The sequence below is a fragment of the Phalangium opilio genome, unplaced genomic scaffold (genome assembly GCF_054372755.1).
Source record: "Phalangium opilio isolate 3A_F unplaced genomic scaffold, DU_Popi_V2 ptg000002l_1, whole genome shotgun sequence".
NCBI classification, from domain to species: domain Eukaryota; kingdom Metazoa; phylum Arthropoda; class Arachnida; order Opiliones; family Phalangiidae; genus Phalangium; species Phalangium opilio.
In genome coordinates this window covers 3,104,940-3,127,942 of record NW_028324144.1, presented here as the reverse complement: position 1 = coordinate 3,127,942, position 23,003 = coordinate 3,104,940, and the positions used below count along the sequence as shown (strand labels likewise).

The 23,003-nt window shown below is 36.4% G+C and overlaps 3 protein-coding genes across 5 annotated transcripts in view; 2 read left to right on the top strand and 1 right to left on the bottom strand.

The window, feature by feature from the left end:
• Window positions 1–4,455: 4,455 nt before the first annotated feature.
• Sec22 (vesicle-trafficking protein SEC22) lies at window positions 4,456–6,776 on the bottom strand. Of its 2 annotated transcripts, XM_089840138.1 has the most exons (6): window positions 6,643–6,776; window positions 6,455–6,551; window positions 6,270–6,379; window positions 6,031–6,194; window positions 5,813–5,959; window positions 4,456–4,974 (listed from the first exon to the last, which is right to left on the bottom strand). In XM_089840138.1, the coding sequence occupies exons 2-6, from the start codon at window positions 6,527–6,529 to the stop codon at window positions 4,826–4,828; spliced, it is 645 nt and encodes a 214-aa protein (XP_089696264.1). In that variant the 5' UTR covers window positions 6,530–6,551; window positions 6,643–6,776; the 3' UTR covers window positions 4,456–4,825. The 2 variants fall into 2 exon arrangements, with proteins under 2 accessions (XP_089696264.1, XP_089696222.1); XM_089840096.1 differs by having other exon boundaries at window positions 6,455–6,714.
• Window positions 6,777–7,777: 1,001 nt separating this feature from the next.
• Window positions 7,778–19,663, top strand: LOC149718275 (uncharacterized). The gene is made up of 9 exons (XM_089840042.1): window positions 7,778–7,926; window positions 8,711–10,598; window positions 11,028–11,208; window positions 11,309–11,362; window positions 11,445–11,598; window positions 12,372–12,440; window positions 13,768–13,819; window positions 19,142–19,316; window positions 19,421–19,663. Exons 2-9 carry the CDS (start codon window positions 8,742–8,744, stop codon window positions 19,465–19,467), a joined length of 2,589 nt encoding a protein of 862 aa, XP_089696168.1. The 5' UTR covers window positions 7,778–7,926; window positions 8,711–8,741; the 3' UTR covers window positions 19,468–19,663.
• A 133-nt stretch (window positions 19,664–19,796) lies between these two features.
• The window catches only part of LOC149718273 (uncharacterized), a 134,707-nt gene continuing 131,500 nt past the window's right edge, over window positions 19,797–23,003 (top strand). The window contains exons 1-2 of one of the 2 annotated variants that reach the window (XM_089839816.1): window positions 19,797–19,932; window positions 20,010–20,067. In XM_089839816.1, coding sequence (XP_089695942.1) covers window positions 20,014–20,067 — 54 coding nt within the window. In that variant the 5' untranslated portion in view covers window positions 19,797–19,932; window positions 20,010–20,013. The remainder of the gene's footprint in view (window positions 19,933–20,009; window positions 20,068–23,003) is intronic. The other variant, XM_089839890.1, reaches the window with a different exon arrangement.

Sequence of the window (23,003 nt, the reverse complement as noted above, 5' to 3'; positions counted from 1 at the left end):
AAAAGTCTTGTCTTAAAAATCACCATATATGCGATTCTGTTTAAGTCGTCTGCTCTCAAATAACGCGACCGGAACGAATTAACTAGAACTTAAGATTTTACTTCAGTCTGAATAGGCCTTTACACTATTACCATAATGTTAATTACGCACTGTGAGTAATGGTTACACTATTGCCAAATTACTGCACTATGAGTTTTAGGAAACATCCCTAAAGCAATCCATATTACCGAATGTATTGTATAGTTTATCTAACTTGGACTGCTCAATCAGAATCGGCTAATAAAGGGATGATTCGAACAAATGTTTTGGGGAAAGAGAAGGAAGGACACACGGTGGTTCCCCATCATCACGCACTTAAGGCGTCAGTCGTGCAAACGGCGGAAAATCGGCCCACAAAACGATTCCCTACTCCCTATAGCGTCTCCATCTATCCCCATCTACAGTTTCTATCATCCGATATTTCTCCGCTCTTCAGCCTCCTCTCGAAAACTGCGGTGCGCGCGCTGTTGCTATTCAACTGGCTGCTAGCTTGGGTATACCGCGCCCACCTTGTGAAGCTACGTTAGGGGACCCTTGGGCTAAAGGGAATCTTTATTGAAGCAGGGAAAAGTTGAAAGGGAGCCCTCCTTTTAAACTGACAACCCTAACGGGAGTAAGGGAAATCTTGGTTATAACTTATCACGTGGCAAACGGCATCAGAGTTCCCGCAAACTAGCGCTACAAAACTGCCCTCTTTTGAGAACTATGTTAATTAAAAAAGCCTCAGTTGACTGTAGTTGCAAAATCAGTACGAGATTGTTTTTTTGAAAATAGTACACTTTGTGTTGGAGAGAGGGCGCTCAATACACAAACAGTAGCCCACGTGATGGCAAGAAGGAATCTATTCAACCCCCTTCCTTCGTCTGGGCACCCGGTGTAGAACAGACCTTTTCGACAGGATCGGGATAAACAAGAGAGTTGATCCGTCTCTACGCATTCTCATGATATAAAACGCCTAGAGCGCAGGCGCCAAAAGAGAGATGGAACGCAAAACGTTTTTACCCCCCCCCCCCGTGTTTTTCCCTCTTATAGTTACATCGAAATGTTAGACTCCACTTCTACTCTTTCCTGATTGAAGCCAGTTTCGGCGTCAAAGGAATGGATCAGAGGCCTAGTTTAGATTTAGCGCCGCGTCAACACCACGACCCTTCCCTTCTCCGCTTTTCATCCCAATAGTTTTGCTTGTGGTTTTAATCATTAAAACAACTCGCGCCCCGGGCTACCCAAAGGAGTTTCCGGTAAACGTGCGTTTTCCAAAATCGCGCCGCTCCTAAATTTACTGGTTATTTCGCGCCAGAAATTTAATTTGAAGGGTTCAAGAGGTTATTTACCACTCTCAACTACTAACCCAGCCCTTATAGTCCAATTTATTTCGCCACTGAACGCTAAGACCATATATAATGAATAGGGGAAACTAGGAGAGTAATTTCTTTGTCGATACAAAAATATGTAATAACGATATGCAAGAGAATGGAAATTAAGATTAGTTAGTGTTCATTAGTTTTGCCTCAATACGCGAGGGGGACGTAAATTAGTATCTGTATTTCTGGTATATCAAGGTCACTCGAGACTTATGCTGCAAAGTACACTGTTGTTGCATTAAGTTCATAAGATTTTTTTCCATAAATTTGTCACTGGTTACAAGCTATAGCTTGTCATGAAGTGAGTGAGGTAGGTCATAGATTCAGGGTAAAGCGACATACGCCTGGTGAGGCGCTGCTATCAAAGGCTTAGGAATGCAGACTAAATAGGACCTAGATGGAAGTCCTAGCTGCAAAATTAACCACCACCGAGTGTAGGACTTCAATTCTCGCTTCCGTCGTTCTCCCTCGAGCTATCTCGAGCTGTAAGTCTCTCAGTAGCAGTGTCATACTTATATATGCAAGGAACATATCACTTATAAACTTATGGTGGTTGTAGGTATAGTTTAAGTAAGAAACTGAAAGATAATGACTGCTAATTTGATTAAGGGGCCATCAATCATAACATTAGGGCAAATGTCAAACAAATTTCATTATGACACAAAATCCGTCGTCTCTAACACTTTTAATTAATATTGGCCTATTTTCGAGGACCTAATTAGTAATTAGTAGAAGTATGTTTATTTAAAAAAAAGGGTGTTCCATAAAAGGCTAGTAGGACCGAAAAATAATGCGTACTATGTGCACTTTTGAGTCGAAAATGTAACTTCCATGACATTTTTCCCTAAGGACCACCCTTTGCAAGCTATGATTGTTTTATGGACGACCCCTTAAATTTAACATAAGAAACTAACACACAATGCTAATTTAATGAAGGGGTCATCCGTAAAAGACTCTTAATTATAACTCGTAAACAGTGGTCCTTACAGCAAAATGTGTTAGAAAAATTACATTTTCGACTCAAAATCCCACATCGTACCAACTACACTTCATTCCAAGAATCCAACCACCCTTTTTGGACCACCCTTCATATTGATCAAACGTGAAATACAATGGTTATCTAGAAAATATCATTTTTAAACTGAAAAAGAAAAAAAAAACATATCAAAGAGTGGAATATAGGGTACATTTTTATTGAAACGTTTTGAAATCTTTCATCTGCTTTTTACGATGAGTTAATTTAAAATATCTTTGTTGAATATGTGGGCCTAACATTAACCGGTAGGTTTTCCTATTCGTTGAATTCGTTTCCAAAAATGTTCCCGATTACAATTCGAAATCTATCAAGCGGAAGTTAGATTTTTTTATCATTGTAAAAAAAAGAAACGGGTGCTTGGCTTGGTTCGTAACATTTAGATTACCCGCTCGTGCGTGCATTTCCCTGTGACTTGTCCCTCTTTGGGTCCGGACTGAGTTCCAAGGCAAAAAAAGAATAACCAAAAACTTCAAACGCCACGAGACCCTCTTGTAAATCTATATTCAGTGGTTACTGTTTGTTATAGTTGCGCTCTCTCAACTATTGTATCTGGGCTCTTTTAGAAGTTTTTATTCAGTGTGTAGGTTGGGTGCTTACCTAAAAATACCCCATAAGTATCAATTAAGTACTGGTGGTCCTACTGGACTGCTTGTATAATTGGGGTTGGACTGTGAAGGTTAGGGTTAGGGCATGATTTAGACACTCTTGGTAATGCTTGGAGGAAAGGTGGGATGGAGTAGAGATGATGGTGGGCCATGTGCGGATATGAGTCTCCCAGAGTAACTTGCGTACGTCCCCTACCTTTGGTTACGTACTGCCGCGTAGCGCCATTTAAATTAAACTAGAAGTTAGTCCTCGAGAATTAGCTTCTGTTTTGAAGACACAGGGGGCATTGTTGACGTTTACGTATCCTTACGACCCTACAGAAACGCCATAAACTGAGGATTCTGGGAGGACTTTGTTGCTGTTTCGTGCGGTAGATGGGGTTGTACAGAGGCTACTTTATATGAATTACTACTCCATCTCGCCTATTTCCTCCAAGGTTCTAGTGACTAAATATAATTTTTAATGGTGGTATTTCCATCGTCTGCTTAGGTTGATCGGCCTATAGATCTCTTTAAAGCTATTTCAGAAGTCCTAGTGTGTACGCTTGTCACACATTTTATTTGCCCTTTGAGAAAAATAGGCATGGACAAGCCTATGTCGTTATGCCAAGGCTTAAACGTCACAACTTAAATATCTCTGTAAACGTTACCTTTCCAATGAAGAGTAAAAAGTTGATATTAGATATGAAGTTTCCACACTAAGACCTTGATAGAAAGTAAGTGAATTCGTTTTAAAAAGAAGGAAATTATCGATTTATTTATTTCAAGTCAGACTTATAGAGTAGGTTTAGAAGGAAATTCAAATTTAGGGGGCAAAATACACGTGAGGGAACCTTGTTTGTTAACTTAACTAGCGCCATCTATTAAACATGGTATCAAATTGTGATAATTACGTGATCAACCCTAAATTTCGGTCCTATTATATTATCCTTAACTAATAATCCTCTTGTAATTATATCACAAACCTTCTGACTTTTTAAAATATACCCAAAAATTAACTTTTGCCTGACAGACACACATAGCAATATCATTAATCACCCCAAAATAGGTCGATCGATGGCGTGTCAGTATCAACATAAGTTTATAAGGTATGTTCCATAAGTGTGCCACTCGTTAATGAGAGCTTGTCATGAAGTGACGTAGGTGAAACGTCATAGATTCTCGTAAAGCGACGCCTAGTGAGGCGCTGTCAAAGGCTTAGTACAGACTAAATAGGAGGATGGACTGCAAAACCGAGTGTAGTCAATTCTCACGTCGTTCTTGAACTAGCTCTCATTAAGCCTCTAACATTACGAAGTATGGGTAGTGACATACTTATGGAACATATCTTATAAACTTATGGTATCAACCTAACCTTAGACGAAATAAAAGGGTATGAACGAAAATTATTATAGATTAGAAAAGTAACGCAACATTTGCAAAAACAATATTTTATTAATCATTTTGGAAAAAGGTGGGGAATAAACCGAGTAGATTAATATTATGACATGAATAATATAGTGATTAATGGTTTAATGTGATTTAGAACTCCAATTCCAATCTTTTATTTAATATCAATTAAATTATAATTTATTTAGTAATAGAATTCTCGTCACTTAGGAGGTCTAGCAGCTAATTACAAAATTTTAAGCAATTTCCAGGTGTTTTTAAGCTAATAGTTATATACAAAAATTAAATGTTGGTATCGGTTTCTCAACTATTATCTTTATTTTAAATTAATTATTATTAATTTTTAAAGAATTTCCATTGGTTTTTCTTTTTTTGGGGGGAAGGGGGGATGTTGTTTACAAAACCCAGAAATACAGAACAAAAACGAATAATACAACAGCAGCCGCTGCTGCTTTAGCATAAGCTGATTTTAAATTCAGATATCGAGCATCTTTTTTGTATTTTTGGGACAAAATTGATAAACTGCTAGCTTTGCTATCCAATTCTGAAAAGAAATGAATTTTGTGATTTTTTGATAGTTAGGCTTAAGGAGTTTTTGAGATATTTTAATAGTTAGGCTTAATGAAGTTTTGAGATATTTTAATAGTTAGGCTTAATGAAGTTTTAAAGATATTTTAATAGTTAGGCTTAAGGAAGTTTTGAGATATTTTAATAGTTAGGCTTAATGAAGTTTTGAGATATTTTAATAGTTAGGCTTAATGAAGTTTTGAGAAATTTTAATAGTTAGGCTTAATGAAGTTTTGAGAATTGAGATATTTTAATAGTTAGGCTTAAGGAGTTTTTGAAAATTGAGATATTTTAATAGTTAGGCTTAAGGAGTTTTTGAAAATTGAGATATTTTAATAGTTAGGCTTAAGGAACTTTTGAGATATTTTAATAGTTAGGCTTAAGGAACTTTTGAGATATTTTAATAGTTAGGCTTAAGGAACTTTCGAGATATTTTAATAGTTAGGCTTAAGGAACTTTCAAGATATTTTAATAGTTAGGCTTAAGGAACTTTCAAGATATTTTAATAGTTAGGCTTAAGGAACTTTCAAGATATTTTAATAGTTAGGCTTAAGGAACTTTCAAGATATTTTAATAGTTAGGCTTAAGGAACTTTCAAGTTATTTTAATAGTTAGGCTTAAGGAACTTTTGAAGTATTTTGATAGTTGGCTTAAGGAACTTTCAAGTTATTTTAATAGTTAGGCTTAAGGAACTTTCAAGTTATTTTAATAGTTAGGCTTAAGGAGTTTTAAAGATATTTGAATAGTTAGGCTTAGGGAACTTTTAGGATATTTTAATAGTTAGGCTTAGCAAATAATTAATTTAAGTTTTTCACCTGATAAAGCTGAGCCTCTTTGTAAGACATCGTCAATATTTTGAACCATAATGCGTTGAACATCTTGCAACTCATTATTTAAGTTAGAAAGGTTACGTCTAGCTCTAGCATCTTGATAGGCTTTGGCTTTTTTGGAAATGTAATTATCTAAAGAAAAAAAAATACATTTTAAAGTTAATTAATCTTACTAATTATTTATTTTTGAGAATTTCTTTTACCAAAAGCGATAAACGCGTAAGGTCTCGATGGTATATTGTCCAATCTAGAACCATATTCCGATAAAAACTCGCTTTGAATATCTTCTAGGAAATTGAACGCTAGACGACGAGAGAAAGATTTCTCGCAAAGCGCCAAGTAACACAAACCTTTGAAAATAAGGTAACTAGTACGGAATAAAGTTAATTAATTTTTAAAATATTTAAATACTTAAAATTAATAATTAAAATATGTTAATTACTTGAAAATGTATGGTCCCGTTTCTATGGAACCATAGGGTTCAGCACGGTCATTCAGTTTCCTAAATAACATTTTGGCTTGACCCTGGTAGTCCCGCGTTCTTTTACCAGCCTAAGTTAATTACGATAATTAGAATTAATTACTTACTGTGCATGAGGAAACCGAAAACATGTGCAAAAAACGTACCTCTTCATCTTCGTTAACTGTAGCTGTAAGGATTAGGCCGTCCGAGAGACGGGCGATCATAACAAAAAGAATCATTATTGCGGAATAATTAGGGTTCCTTTAATTTAAATAAAATATATTCAGGATTAATGTTTACAATGCTGTCAAATTGGGCTTCATTCGCATGTTTATTTTGCAGGAAAAATAACCTTTTTCGATTGAGTCATTCGCGACTGACGTGGCGTCTAATCATCCGCCATTAGGAAAAAGAATGTGATTTTAGTTTCAGATTGAGTTGGTAGATGGCGCCACTGGGCTCATTTTCAACCGGCGTTCGGAAGAAATTGGAGTAATAAAGCGTGGAGTTTATGGTACAATTCTTGGACAAGTAAAGCCGCTTCCTGACTATTGGATCACCCTTTGATTTTATGAAAGAGAATATAGGGGAGGAGTGGAACCTCCCCCGCTCCACAAGTGTAAATAGTTATGTCTCGCCTAAATTATACTAGCGGTACGAGGGAGTTTCCGGCTCAGTAGCGCCACCTACATACCATTTAATGTCTCAAGTTCTCAACTCTCAAACGGAAATGCTTCGGTACTGCGCGTTGAAGATGCGCGGTAGAAAAGAGTGACAAGTTTTGCCCCATTTTCCACTCCTCCCCTATATTCTCTTTGATTTTATTTTGCTCTAAGGAAAAACGGAGGGGAAGGTCACTTATCGTAATAGGGTACACAGTTCATCTATGTTTATGCTCATTTACATTTTTCTCTAGTAGTATTTTAAACAACTACAAGTATTTAGCTAATGTGTTGAATTCCGATGTTCACACAAACGTCACATTGTGACTTTGTGAACAACACATTCAATAAATAAATAAATATCCTTAGAAAGACAAGAAGTAGGGCTATTTTGAATTCTTACTAAACCAGAGGTCTAACACTGCAAAGTACAGTTTGGCAATAAAGGGTAGACGTTGTAATAAGGGCTGCTTTAAAACATAATACTAATCTTCATAATCAACATTAACACAGTAACGTTAATTTAAAATAATGATTGCTAGGGTATCCTTATAACCGTCTATACAATAGATAACATCGGACATCATAATACCCCCTCCCCGGGTGGGTTCTTTTGAAGGACACCAACTTTTATGCCCGGGGATAATCCGCTGCCGGTAGTTCGCCCCTCTCACCACCCCAACCCCGTTCCGGTTCCCTCGGGCCATTTATCAATCCTGAGTTCCTGACACGAGAAGGGAGTTGGAATGGTCTCAGTGCCTTTGGTAGTAGTCTAAAGTATCATTGAACCTCTACGGTTGGACCTATGGTCGCTTGATAGGGGGTGTGAAATTTTAGGGGTTCGTTCCAATCCCGTGGTAATACTGGTTTTTGTAGCGGCGGATTTAAACACGGAGTTGTAACGGTTTTTGTACCACGGGTCGATATTATATTGGATTGGTTCTCTTATAACATCTTTAATAGTGGAATTACACGTAAGTTTTTAATTTTATGTTATGTTTAATTTACTTATAAGATCATTGTCTTTAAACTGGTGTCATTAATTATATTGATTTGGGGGAAACATTGTTATTATAAATAAGATTTTCGTTACTGACCACTGAAGGTCCACGGAAAGGAGTGGTGTTATTGGGTTTACCTTATCGGCGGACTACGGTTAGGTGTAAGAAATAAACAAGACTGCGCGTTTAATGTTATTTTTTTCGTTGAAATTTTACACATTTAATTAGTTCTTTATGGTTTAATTTCGAATACCATAAGGGTTTTAAATGCGTGAAATTGTACAGCTAATAGATAGTGTCATAAGATATGGTCCATAAGTTTGACACTTCCTGTACTCCGTAATGTTAGAGACTTAGCTCTCGTCGAGCTAGTTCGAGAGAACGACGGAAGCGAGAATTGAAGTCCTACACTCGGTGGTTAATTTTGCAGGACTTCCATCTTCCTATTTAGTCTGCATAACTAAGCCTTGACAGCACCTCACCAGGTGTCGCTTTACCTCTAATCTATGACCTACCTCACTTCATGACAAGCTCCAGTTTCTAAGTTACCATTGACAAACTTATGGGGAACATATCTTATGAACTTATGATAGTATGCACCAAAGGGTCTAGATGAATTTCTTAAATTTAACCGCGTTTCAAGGTTATGTTGTAGATAGCGATTGAATTGCATATACCACAAATGAGACTGGCAACACTTGTCCAGATACTATCTATTTATAAGTTAGTTGAATCGTTATTTAAAAATTTCATTAAGGATATGTGACATCACAAACTAATTTATTAAAATGGAACCATCGAGAAACAAAGACAATAGTATTTTGAAAGGATGGTTTCGCAATTGGTTTCGTCCTCAACCAAAACCAATTACCAAAAAATCATGTGACAGAAGTTCCAATAAACCTCCACCGGATTTACCCAAAGACGTCGTTTGGCCTTTGAACCAAGATCTACCGGAACCGGAACCAGCAGTCCAGAAGAGACCCTCAGTGGTGCCTAGGGTCAAGAACGACATGGACAGGTATCCGCCTTGCCGCCGGTCCTCGTCGTACGACCATATTCGAGATTGCATCGGAGTCCCGGAAACGAAAATCCGTCCTAAATCAGCTGCTTGTAACAAAGTGGAACAACCACGACCTTCAGTTGGGAAAACTGTTAAACGAAGTTACTTAGTTGACCATTCTTTGGCTCAACAACTGACCAGAACTTCCACAAAGTCTGAATTAGAATCATCGAAGAAAGGTGTACAGATTTCATCGAATATTTCAAAGTTGAACTTATCACCTATCAAGGAATCGTACCCATCCATCAAACCACGAGGAACTACTTCTACAACAACCACTACCAAGCTACCAGAATACCCCTTTGCGGTTCACCCTTACCACGACGGTCCCAAGACCATATCCGTTGCCCCTAGCAACGTCCCAAACGCGAAAGAAGCCTATAAAATGTTAAAGAAAATGCGGGAAGAAAACTCCATCTTGGGTGACGACGAGATGAGCTTCGTCACCACTTACTCTAAATTGGCGGAAAAAAGTCGTGGTGGAAAGATGATGACGTCATCTACGAGAGACGCCACTAAAATTAACAGCGATGCGCTTAGAGAAAAATTGAGATTGATTGAAAATCAACAATTAGGCTTAGCAGCGTCAAACCGAAATCAAATGCGCAAACCGACAAAACAAAACCCACCGCGCATTACCAACCCAACTCGTCAACTTCCCGCAACTAAAAAAGTCACCATATTAACCCCGACTTCATTAAAAAACAACAACCGTCCGGCTTTAGTATCAGTTCAGAATCAAAACCGCAACTCCATTCACGACCGAAACAATCAACCCATAATCAATAAGCACCAAGAAAATAGAAATACTCTCCCTAAATACACCGCGAAGACCATCCAACCAGCTGTTGAAGAAAAAAAGGAGTTCAATGACCCAGACGTCCGTCGCGGAGTAATGGTGGCTATCCCCAATGTCAAAGAGGATGAAAAAACTAATCCAGAAACGTCCTCTAAGGTTGATACCGGAAAAAAGGATGAAAAATTACGATATGGAATTGGATACGCTGAAAACCAAAAACCAATCTTATGGTACGACGCCGAGGACTTGGACAGTAGCTTAGTCGTTGATGTTGTCAATTGCGAACACCGTATCAATCTCGGGAAGTTAGTCGAAAGGTCAGTCAAACTCAATTTGGAAAGGATTTTGTCCAAGAATGGTTTACCCTGGCACGGAAGTCCTCCAAGCAAGACGTCCAAGTTACCAGCGGAAGCCCAGACGAGAGTAATTAAGAAGGACATCGCCGAGAGCGTCGCCCTCTTCACTCAAAACGTTCCAGTAGATCTTGCCATCTACCAAAATGTCTCCGATATTCGAGCGTACTCGAGATGCTCTCAAAACGAAAACGCTCAAGATACAGCGACATTGGCAAGAAGGGGTGGGTGGAATAGGAAAACTCATCGACGGACATCGTCTCTACCCTGCTTGTCAGATTTTGTTAGAACCCTACTTGATCCTACACGTACGGGTTTAATTAGCCAGGCGACAAGTACTTCACACCGGAATGAACCCTGTCAAGATGGAACAGCTACCTTTGACATTAAGGCAAACGCCTCCAAATCTGAAACATTAACTTACCTTCAGGTACGTTATGAGTATAATCAAATGTAAATAGAATTAGCAGAAAGTGATCTAAGAACTGGGCAGGTTAATGAAAGCCTTAAAGGAAAATAAGTTAACATAGCATTATACCTTAAAAGAAAGGAATTAAATATTTAAAAAAATAAATGATCTCTTATTACAAAATAATTAGCATTTAAAAACGAGGACTACTATACCGCCATTGCTTTAGTGGCGTCTGCTAAATCGAACCTCTTACCCCTACTGGATTGGCTGAATTCTCATAGGCTGAGAGAGGGGGAGGAATTTTCTCTACCCCTTTAGTGAAAACTATCATTACAGCTTCTCTCCCTACTTTATGACTTTCTGTTATTTTAATTTGCTCTTGATATAATGATTTATGTAGTTTTTAAGGCACCTCCCAACTAATAACTCCGAAGTATAATTTTGCAGGATACTTTACCAATTGGCTTGTTATCCGCCACGGACTTGAGTCAAACGTTAATTGCCTCTAATTACAACAGTACTAATAAGGATAGGGTAGTTAGCAAAATGAATATTTCAACCTCGTCCAGATCGCCCATCAAAAGGATTATTTGCAAACCCAAAGGGAAAGAAGTGGTTCTTGGAAAATGTAAGTCTATAATTTTTTTTTATTACTAGTAGCAACATATCTTATTAACTTATGGTAGCATACTTTAAAAATATGTTCATGTTTTATTAAATATCTTTAGCTAAAATTAAAATATCTATTAACATGATTCAACATTCAAAACTCGTTGTAAATGGTACGATTTAAATAATTAATCCGTATTTAACTTTACCAGCCTTATTGAGAAATTAATTAGCAGTTCTTGATTTTATCTTTAGTAATTCGAGGCGTTCATTTACTTCCGTCTAATTCATTGCTATCAAACGCTTACGTCAAAGTCTCATTAGCTCCGGACAAAAGCCAACTTTTAAACTGGAGAAGTAAAATCACAAAATCTACAAATAACCCTTTTTTCGGCTTTGAAATTACAATGTAAGCATACGTCTATGGTATAAGTAACAACCTAACAAGAAAAGGTATGACATTCAATCAATGAAACACGTGAAAATTAGGGTCACATGAACGTAAGAAGGTATGAATGGGCCTTAAGAGTTGCCGCCAACTTTGTGTTACCAGGGATGGATTTAATTTTAGAAGTAGGAATAGAGAACAGAGTAATATTTGGGGGCGCGTCAGAGTCCCGGACCCCCTTCCACGGGACGGGACCGGGGGGGTATGAAAGAAGAGGCGGGAGGGTCATAGCGACAGAGGTAAAAAGGAATTACGTCACTATTTTTCGCCGTCCCCGTCAGCAACGTCATCAAAACGTAGTTTAAGTGAGCAGCCAATAAGATAATTTAAACTTTTCGTTATTACGTGTTGGAGGGAGGGGCTCTATACTGGGTGGTCAAGTTCAGCTAGCTAATTGGACCAAGTCATCTTGCGACTTATTGCCACTTATCTAACGCCTATACAATGCATAGAGGGGTGGTGGCTAGCCCCTATGCCACAGCTAACCGACTGAAGTAAATACTAACCGTTAGACTCCATTCCTACTTCTAAAATTAAATCTATCCCTGGTGTTGCCTATTGTTGCAAAACCCCTTTATATCACGGGAACAAGCCATAATTTCTTGAACCACTGAAGTTATGAAAAGTGCCATACTTTTTGTTATTTTCTTATGTACTTATGGTGTATGATAGGTGGAGCATCTTTAGGTCTAAATGTTTATTATGATGGTGGTCTATTTTTATTTACTTCTCAGTCCCATTTCCGCGGAAATGTTGAAGATGAGACTGGTTATATCCGTTTGGAATCGAGAATCCAATAAAAAGTAAGATATGGATTGTGATGCTTTCCGGAAAGGTTCATGAAACCCCGGTAGTATTTTCTAGTCTATTAAAGGGAGTATAAGTAAAGGAAGTTAAGGGAATAAGCCCGTATTTTTACTTCCTGAAACCAGGTTAAACGGAAGTAAATTGAAATTCTATCTAAAGTCGTTTTGCAGCTGAATTTTAGGTTAGTTTTATACTCCCTTTAAAGCAGAGGTGAAAAATGTTGGAATCTTGCTATTAATCTTTTTTTTCTCTAAAATTGTTTTGTTTAACAAACTCAATTCAATCTCCTAATTATTTTTAACTTAATTTGAAATATTATCAACCTTATTTTGACTGTTTTCCACACAATCTTTAATATTTTTAAATTCTCTTTAATTACTTTAACATATTATTAATTTTTGTTGATCTTATTTTAATAGTTTTTAACCTAATTTTATTAGATTTTAAACTAATTTTAATTATTTTTAACCTAATTTTAATTATTTTTAACCTAATTTTAATTATTTTTAACCTAATTTTAATTATTTTTAACCTAATTTTAATTATTTTTAACCTAATTTTAATTATTTTTAACGTATTTTTAATTATTTTTAACCCCATTTTAATTAATTTTTAGCCCCATTTTAATTAATTTTTAAGCCCATTTTAATTAATTTTTAACCCCATTTTAATTAATTTTTAACCCCATTTTAATTAATTTTTAACCCCTTTTTAATCATTTTTAACCCCATTTTAATTAATTTTTAACCCCATTTTAATTAATTTTTAACCCCTTTTTAATTAATTTTTAACCCCTTTTTAATCATTTTTAAAACCCATTTTAATTATTTTTAACCCCATTTTAATTAATTTTTAACCCCATTTTAATTAATTTTTAGCCCCATTTTAATTAATTTTTAGCCCCATTTTAATTAATTTTTAAGCCCCATTTTAATTAATTTTTAAGCCCCATTTTAATTAATTTTTAAGCCCCATTTTAATTAATTTTTAAGCCCCATTTTAATTTATTTTTAAGCCCCATTTTAATTAATTTTTAAGCCCCATTATAATTAATTTTTAAGCCCCATTTTAATTAATTTTTAAGCCCCATTTTAATTAATTTTTAAGCCCCATTTTAATTAATTTTTAAGCCCCATTTTAATTAATTTTTAAGCCCCATTTTAATTAATTTTTAAGCCCCATTTTAATTAATTTTTAAGCCCCATTTTAATTAATTTTTAAGCCCCATTTTAATTAATTTTTAAGCCCCATTTTAATTAATTTTTGAATCCCTGAAACCTTATCAATGTCTAATCTTGGTCCTCCTGTCTATTTCATTCTTAGACGCAGCGAGTTTCTTGGATGCGCCACATTTAGAATGGAAAATTTTCTAAGGGTAAGCTGATCCCTTTTCTTTTCCCTTAAATCCGTGGAAATAATCCCAGAAATATATTAAAATGAAGTACTTAATTACGAAACTAAAGCGGCAAAGGAACTTTCTCCCCCCCCCACGCTTTTAGCTTTATCATAATGAGTACAGTGTTGTCAGGCCCTCTGAAATTATCCATGTTACTGCAGTACTTATTAACCGGGATACATAAGGCTACTAGGAATGATTGCGATACAATATCTTCTATGTTAGTTTCTATGAATTCGGGTTTAGTGGGTATACCGGGCTTGACAACTTCTAACACGTCATGCCTCATAATTCTGATGGCGTCTTTCTAACTGCGATTTCATTGGTCAGGTGCAAGCGCTAGGTGCAACGCGCAGCGAGATAGATTATAAATTCACTAGGTAAAATTCAAGGTCGTACATAATGATAAGTCTAGCTAGCTCCTCCCACAAAATCCGCCTATAGTTACGTTGAGTTAAAATGGCGCGTACAAAATTATTCCTAGTAGCTGTATGTATTCCTGGGATTATTGATAACTTCGGAATTATCTAGTTTTGATATTATACATGTAAACTGTGATTTCTTCTTAATTCTAATTTATTATTCTTGATTATACTAGTAGAGTAAATTATATTTTTTATGTTTTAATCCTCTGAAGGGACGTTTGGTTTCTGGTAATTTTTAATAGGGATTAGGCTAAGGCTTAGGCCAATTTGAGACCAAAGTAAGAGCCAAAATGTTTCTAGGTAATTAATTACTTAGTGAAGTCTTTTAAATGCAAGCGTCGTACTTCGGTGTCGAATATGACGCTGTTAGCCGATTCGCGTCTGTAAACAGGGTTCTTACGAACTTGGAAAACATGGTGGGCCTGAAAAAACTCCTGGAACTAGGAAAAATCATAGTTATAGTTAAAACTCACGGAGAAGGACAGGGGGAATCAGAATTATCTTGGAAACTCGTGAAAAAATTAGGAAAATCGTAATTTTCTTGAAAACACATGGAAAAATCAGGGAAAATCATGAATTTCTTGAAAAGTCAAGGGAAAATCATGAATTTCTTGAAAAGTCATGGAAAAATCATGAATTTCTTGAAAAATCATGGAAAAATTTGGGAAAATCTTGATATTCCTAAAAAATCATGGAAAATCATAATTATTTTGAAAACTCATGGGAAAATCGTAATTTTCTTGAAAACTCATGGAAAAAATCAGGTGATATTAGAATATTCTTGAAAAATCATGGAAAATCATAATTATCTTGAAAAATCGTGGAAAATCATAATTATCTTGAAAACTCATGGGAAAATCATAGTTTTCATGAAGAATCATGGGAAATTTTAATTATCTTGAAAAATTCACGTAAAAAATCAGGGGAAATTAGAATTATCTTGAAAACTCAATTGAAAAGTCAACACACCAGACTCCATTTAACCCCCGACCTTTGAAAAGGTAATTTCAAAATTACGTATGAACCCTGCTTGAAAAGAGGACTTAGCCAAAATTGGTAAAGCTATTTTTATACCAAAGTACACAGTATGAGATAAAGAAGAATTCCTAGGAAGGTATACTGTACACACGAGATGTTTACCAAGAATTTTCGTACCTTAATTTCAATATTCATAGGTCATCCGATCCGACTATTTTTAGCCAAGATTTTTCCCCTCTCTCTTTCTCTCTTGTGCATAAAAAATTTCATTACTATCCTATTATGGGAAATAAGCTCGGGAATCAATAATGGTTTAGTTAGAAAAATCTGCTTAAATTTAAGCCTTTTATGTGTATAGGTTTTCAGTCTAGGTGGATATTGATACCATTTGCACAAGGAGGGCCATTCAGGCTTCGGGTGTTACCCAACAAGGCCAGGCTCATTGTTTAAGTCAAAATCCAGGCCTCCTTGTGTAAATGGTATCAATCCTACTTGTCTGAAAAAAACTATGTATTATTTTTACCCTCTAAATATTAGTTAAAGCAGAAGTAAGATAAGGAACTAGAAGTATCAAGTTAACCAAATTCTTCACTTGGCGAAAGTGAATATTCTTGATAACACACCAACGGTTGGCCCTCTGGTAGCGGTTTCTGAATTTTCCCTCCCTCCAAAACGTGAGACGCTCGCGGTGGTAGACGGACGAACTAGATTCAAGCACCCGCGTCCGTGTTCCGCGGCTTTAGGTTGAGGGGAAGGGGGTAGGAAATTTTTTGGAACTCGACCAATTTTTTTCTCATCAGTGTAGGCGCAGGGATGGAAGCGGTGGCATAAAATCCTCAAATTTGTTCACTAGTGCCAGGATCTATTACCAATGCTAGAGCTCTTTACTTCTAGTCCCTTATCTTACTTCTGGTTAAAGGGATAGTGGAACTGCTTCTTAGCCCGAGGGAAATAACCCAAGAAGGTCACCTCTCCCACCCATGCGCTGTTTGCTTCTCTTGATGTGGCATTAATGGAATTATCCATTGAAAATATTCTGCCAAGAAAATGCTCAGTAATTTATTGAAGTCGTAAAACGGTGTCGCCTTCTGATTGGTGGGAAAGGTCTATCTGTATGGCATATGCCCCATAGAGCGTGACATGTGTGACGCAGTCCGTAATCATAACAACAGGGTGACGTAAGGACGATGTCGTTTTACTTATCAAACATGGAACCGTATCACCGAAGCACAGAGGGATGGTTCAATGGGCAACTCCATTTGAGTCGAAAATGTAACTTTTATGACATTTTTGAAACCCAAATAAGTTATGATTAAAGTGTTTTACCCAATGACCACTTGACCATAGAACCCACTGTACTTTCCACCACCACCACCCACCCATTTCGGAACACTCTAAAAAAATCAATCCAAAATTTAATGATCTGTTTAGATGCTATTATCCCTTTAAGTCATATTGTTATCATTTGAAGGCAAAGCTATTCTTTGACTTGACTCAACTGCAGCATCAAATTGATTCCGGTTTTGTTTTCAATGAAAACCTTGAGGAAATGCATGCTGGGACATTGAATAGGACTTAATTCAAGCATTTCCTTCCTTTTCTCGTAATAGACCGATAAATTCTTTATCATAATCTCGCTTGTGTTGTATTATCGCTTCCTAAGTTCCTACAGTGTCTGTCTGCGGACCAAGGCTTAGTAGTAGTTGCTGATAAGAAAAGTGGTTCTGAATAAATAGAGTCGCGAAATTCTGCTATATATTCTTTCGAAACACAGCCAATCTATCATCGGACAACTGCATGTGTCCTCCTAGACTTTAGTATTTCGGTAATCAATAGAATAACGTATCCTACAAGGATATCAACATCTTTACAAGATAACTGGTTCAAACAAGGGGTCGGTCAAAATGCCCGCTATATTACCAAATTGTTTAGTCGAAATCAAAATGATTTTCGTGACATGTACTCGACATCAGTATTTATCTTTCGTCGTGAATTAGTATCCAAAATCAATATTGTGTCATGATTGTGACATAGTATTTATTTTATGTCATGAATTCGACGTAAAAATGGCTGTTTTGTCATTTTCTCGAAATCAAAATGGCTGATTTGTATGGATTTCAAAATCAAAATGGACGTTTTGTCATGATTTTGAAATCAAAATGGCTGACTTATCATAATTTCCGAATCAAAATGGCTGACTTACACTGATTTCCTAATCAAAATCATGTCAAAATGGGCGTTTGTCATAATTTCCAAATCAAAATGGCTGACTTATCCTGATTTCGAAATAAAAATGGACGTGTTGTCATGATTTCGACGTAAAACGAATGTTTTATCATGAATTCGAAGTAAAAATTAACCTTTTGTCATGATTTGGACTTCAGAATGATCGTTTTAAAAACACCACAGAAAGAGAAATGGAAATGCCAACTCGAAAACCATTATGATTCACAGTCCCTTTGGTATGGGTCATATAACTTCAAATAAAGACTCTCTAGAATCCTTAACATAAATATGTGAGGATGGGTTTTTGTTTAACATCATTTTTAAGAAAAACTTTATAGGAAAATGTAGAAGATCCGAAGCTCTTTCTCCTTAAGCTTACTTAACCTTGGCCGACTTTCTCGTCTCATCTCATCCCAAAAAGAAGCTCAAGATGAAACAGAGATTCAAGAAGGAAGAGGATGCGGGGAGAGAATATCTTCGGGGCTTTTGAATTCTCGAGTTATTATTCTTATTCTTTGGGATCGAGGCTGTCCTTACCAAACACACACACACTGACGCGGGTTCCGCGAGAAAATATCTTTTATGCTAATGATAACCATAGCTAAAAGTTTCCTTTCTTCAGCATCGCTTCCATAAATAAAATAATCCATCCATTTGTAAATGTATTTAATATTTGTTTATTTAACTTTTGGTATTTTAGATCACAGTTCTCGAACATTTTTTTCGTGGTTATTCTTCTGACTTGATACAAGGACAGGGAAGAGTTTGGGAAAATTAGAAACTTGTTTTGTATATGAATGATAGACTATTCCATTAATTTCTGAAGGGAAGTAAACACCAGAGGGCGTCAAGAAACACCGTTAGAGACAGTGCCAGTCGGCTATAGCCTCCCGCGTCTAGTGTATGCTTTGGGTTGTTTTTTTGGCGTGAGGGAAAACAGCTAACTGAAATAGGGCGGCCTCTGGCCTGTACGTTGGTTTCTACTTTACTTTTCAATTAATGAAGTGGTCTATATTCCTAGAATTTCTCTTTGAAAGTAACTCCCAGATTTAAACTAAATCTAATTATGTTCAAAATTTCATTTCCATCGAAATTTCGGAATAGTAGTTACAGAGAGAAGAGAGTGGAAGCTTGAAGGAGAGAGGGATGGAGTGGTAATCCCCCATACCTCTAACGTTGCCTCTGTGCCCTCCCAGCATCCTCTGTGGCGTTTAGGTAGTGTCGTACAGTGCGGAATCGTAAAGGACGCCCCCTCTGTTTTAAAAATTGAATTTAGCTAGTTATCATACAAATATAATGGCGCTACGCGGCAGCACTTAACAACCTCCTACCAAAGGGTAGGGTATCTGGGGTATGCGCAAGGTACACTGGGAGAGTTTCAGTGCATTCTGTTGGTCGTCCATCATCAATTCCTCTCCATCTTACTTCATTTCTCCATGGTTAAGGCGAAATTAGATTTTTGTGAACTGGATCTTCGCTATGGAATCACCTTGAACTTTGAAAACTTAGTTTTATGACTAACGGGCCTGGGAATTTAAAGTTTTAGTTTTGTTTGTTTCAACGGCTTCTTTGAACATTCCGCTCTCAGCTTTTACTAACATTTTCTTTTGGCGTATAAAATTTTTATTATTGTGTTTTGTTTTTTTTTCTTTTCTTTTGTTTATTGTTACAGAAGGGTTTTGCCATTCGTGGATGGTACCGAATCTTGTCCTTCGCTCCGATGACTCCTAACAAGGTTTCATCATCCATCTCTGGTGCGAAGGGATCTACAGTGACTGCCAGTGCCCCTACACAAGACGCAGGTCAAACAAAGATTGCAGTGAAACGAGAACCAGTGACATCTCATGGTGGGTTAATGTACAAATAAGATTCTCTTACTTTGCGAAATAGGCCTAATGTTTTCTCTCAAAATAGGTTTAAAATTAAATCCGTTATGTTCTTGTTATTTTAGATGAAGGAACCGGTGAACCAATTATTTCTGATTCTTGGTTAATTTGAAAAATGTAAAGGGTTTAATCATATCTCCTTTCCAAAAAGTTTTTTTTTTAATTAAATCTATATTAAAAGTAGGCTTAGCAGTAGATTATTTTCAGTATACACTTGTTAAACAAAACCACCTCATTTAATTCATATAAATTTCTTATCAAATTTGGTATATTTATGTTAAGAAATAAACATTTTTTATGAAAAAAAATCGTTGAATCAGAAATTTCGCCCGGTTACTATCTCAAGGTCAAACAAAGGTCGTCTGCTTAAAAAAGTTCAAACTTTTCATCGCATTCGCGCTTGAGTTTTTGGTGGAGTGAAGTGAGTATTGAGCTCCGTTACTTTCGTTACCTTCGATTTAAAGTAATAATTAGTTTAATTTAAAATAAATCCGCGATAAAACCATAATAGTGCTCGAGATTTCTTCGTAAAAATCCCCTGAAAGCTTAGTATAAATTATTTTGTGCCAAGCTAAAAGTAAGTAACATAATTTCCCGAAGTTAAGCCTCGGCCCGAGGAATCTTATAATTAATTTTAAAACTTTACTTTTACAGCCTAATGGAGATTGTACAAAGAAATCAACTAACGTTTTGGAACGGAGATGTGGAAAAAGTAAGTGGAATATTTAATTTAAACTCTGTGGATCCGATTTATTAGTATTATGTAACTTGATAATATACCGCCAAGGCTTAGCTTTTCTGAATCAAAACTCGTTTTAATTAATTGAATACATATATCCCTCGTTATTAAAACAATGCATCATTTATATTATGCTACGAGATATGACAAATATTTCTCGGATCAATTAAATTGTCGCTAATTAGCAATTATTTAACGGAATCGATATTGTATAGTGTTGGGGGATTCCGTTTCTACCTTAACTTAGGCTTGCAGCGCCCACTCATTTCAATTGAATGAGTGGGTTTTATCATCTACCTGCGTTTGATTATATAACAAAAACGTAGATTATAGAAAGGGAGATTTGTGTAGCCGTGCGTATATGGTGTATCTGTATTAAGGTACGCAAATACCCTTTTTAACTGCACTGCTTCTCAGTGTTGGCGCAACTGCGATTTTCTACCAGTGTTTCTACTTATATTCAATCCGAAATTTACTCAAAATCTCTGGAACACTTCTAACACTATAGTTGTTTATAGTCTTAGAAGGGCATAAAAAATCAGCCTACTCACATAAAACGGAGCTAAATCAGTGGCCCTTCACACTGAAAACATAGATCTAAAAAATGTTTCATTTCAAATATTTTGGCGCCAAACTGTGAGTTTAGGCTACATAATATGGGATGGATAAAACACCCAGTAGCCCACCTAGTATATACAGTTAATTGATTTTCAATAAAATAAAACAATAGTTACACAATGAAATTCTTTAAGAAACATGTATTTTCATCGGCTTTCGACACTAAGCCTTGGTTAAGGCCACAGACGACATTATGACTAAACCCGAGTCTCGTCTCGATTCTCGGGTTCTATTGCCGCTAAAGAGATTCGCGAGGTACATGCGCAGTTTATTGCTATGAATTTTACAAGAAAATACTAATGGGCGTGTACTATGTTTTTAAACCGGTCTAAGGGTATAAGAGACTATAGTCTGCTACTACGAACTTACTCGTGACGTCACACCCTCCTATCTCTTACCACGGTTTTGGCTTCCATATTGGAAGTCGTCAGCTTAAACCATACAATAGGGACTTGGCAATTCGGGCTTAACTCCGCCCCCAGTGCCATTATGGTATGCTTTTTTAACAGAATGAAAGTAATATAAGCCCTTCCTCTTGGTATGTTTTTAAGCACTAGTGGAAGGTAGCCTGACGTTGCGTGACGCAGTACTGCCAAGACCCTATTTACACTACCAATATTGACGTCACGTCCCCTTAGCTCCTCCCCTCTCAGTAGCTCTCAGTACCACTCAACACACGTAGATATGGAAATTAAATAATCGTAATGTTTCTTGTTACCTTACACAAGAGTTCTATTTCGGGAAACGTGATTTTGTATCTCAATGTATTTATCGTCTTCCATTCGGGTCACGAGGGAAGTATTTGAATGCAATTTAACGTTGCATTTCTCTTAATATTTATTGATATTGCATGGTTAAATCCCGCTGGTGTTTTTGCGAAGGTGGTGTTAGTAGGTTGGAGTATTTTTAGACTTAGAGGTAGGGTAAATACTAAATAAATATATATATGCTGGAATCCCATGGGATTTTCAACCTTTCACCATGAAAATGATCGAGCAAACTACAAACATCACCTTAGCTTACAGGTTAAATTGAACCAATTGACGTCACGTGGTTTTTTTTCTTCTTTGAATAAGGTGTTTTCGGTTTTAGAAATGTTTCAATTTTAAGATAGTACTGTACGTAATTAAGGGCTGAGATATTTTTATTAATGGTAAATAGGAATTACCAGAAAGTAATTAATGAAAGGCTAATGAAAGCCCTAAGTAGTAGTCGTGTGTTTCCACTATGTTATTGCCATTCTGGGAAATAGCACACTTACTCTGGTTCAAAACAAGCTTATTAATTGCTTGGACCAGTTTTTAAACTCAGAATCTTTGGAGTTACTGGGGTTTCTTTTCTTAGAGACCAATCATTGCTCTACTTTAACAGGGTTTATATAGGCCTAAACCTGGAGAACCTCACTGAAATATTAGGGAAAAAAATGTTGACTAAAAATTTAAAAATATTCAGGAAAATCGGAAAATTTTTTAATGCTTAAGAAAATGTTCCCTATAAGTGTTGCCAATCAGTAATGCATACAGCTACTAGGAATCATTGTGCTCCCATATATATCCCTTGTTGATTTCTACGCGGCGTTTATGTGCCGGGCTTGAGAAATTACTATCTGTCACGCCTATTAATAATAATTCTGATGACGTCTTTATAACTGACGTCTTTCATTGCTTGGTTGCAACGTGAGTTCCTAGGCACGGGCGCAAGGTGTAACAAGCAGAGAGATAGATTATTAGTTCGCGAGGTAAAATTCAAGGTCATACATAATGATTAGTCTAACAAGCTCTTCTAAACAAAATCCACCAATGTAGTTGATACGTTGAGTGAAAATGGTTTTCACGTACACAATGATTCCAATTAGCTGTATGCATACTAAGGGGTAAAGATATCCCAACGCTCCCCTTACATCCCCATTTATTATTTTTTCTTTTTGCATCTGCTAAAAATAAGCTTGCTTAAAAAATAAAAACATCTTTATATGAACTTGTTTGTTTCATAAATAATTTGCTTTTGATGGGTTCCTTACGTAATGATTTTCTATTGGTATATGGGGGGGGGTATGAATTCCGGGCTTCAAAATCTTTACTTTCCGGGTTTTATGACGTCATATTAGTCCCGGCTCTTCCCCCTCCCCCGGGATGTTAATGCAACAGGGAAGGGGGGAAGTGATAATTCAATATTGAATCTGAATTCATGTTGATTTTTGGGACAAAGGCTTGTTTCTCCAAAAAGCAATCTTTTGATTTCTATAAAGGCGTTCGATATTCGGTTTAGGAGAATATTCAGAGTTCGTCTAA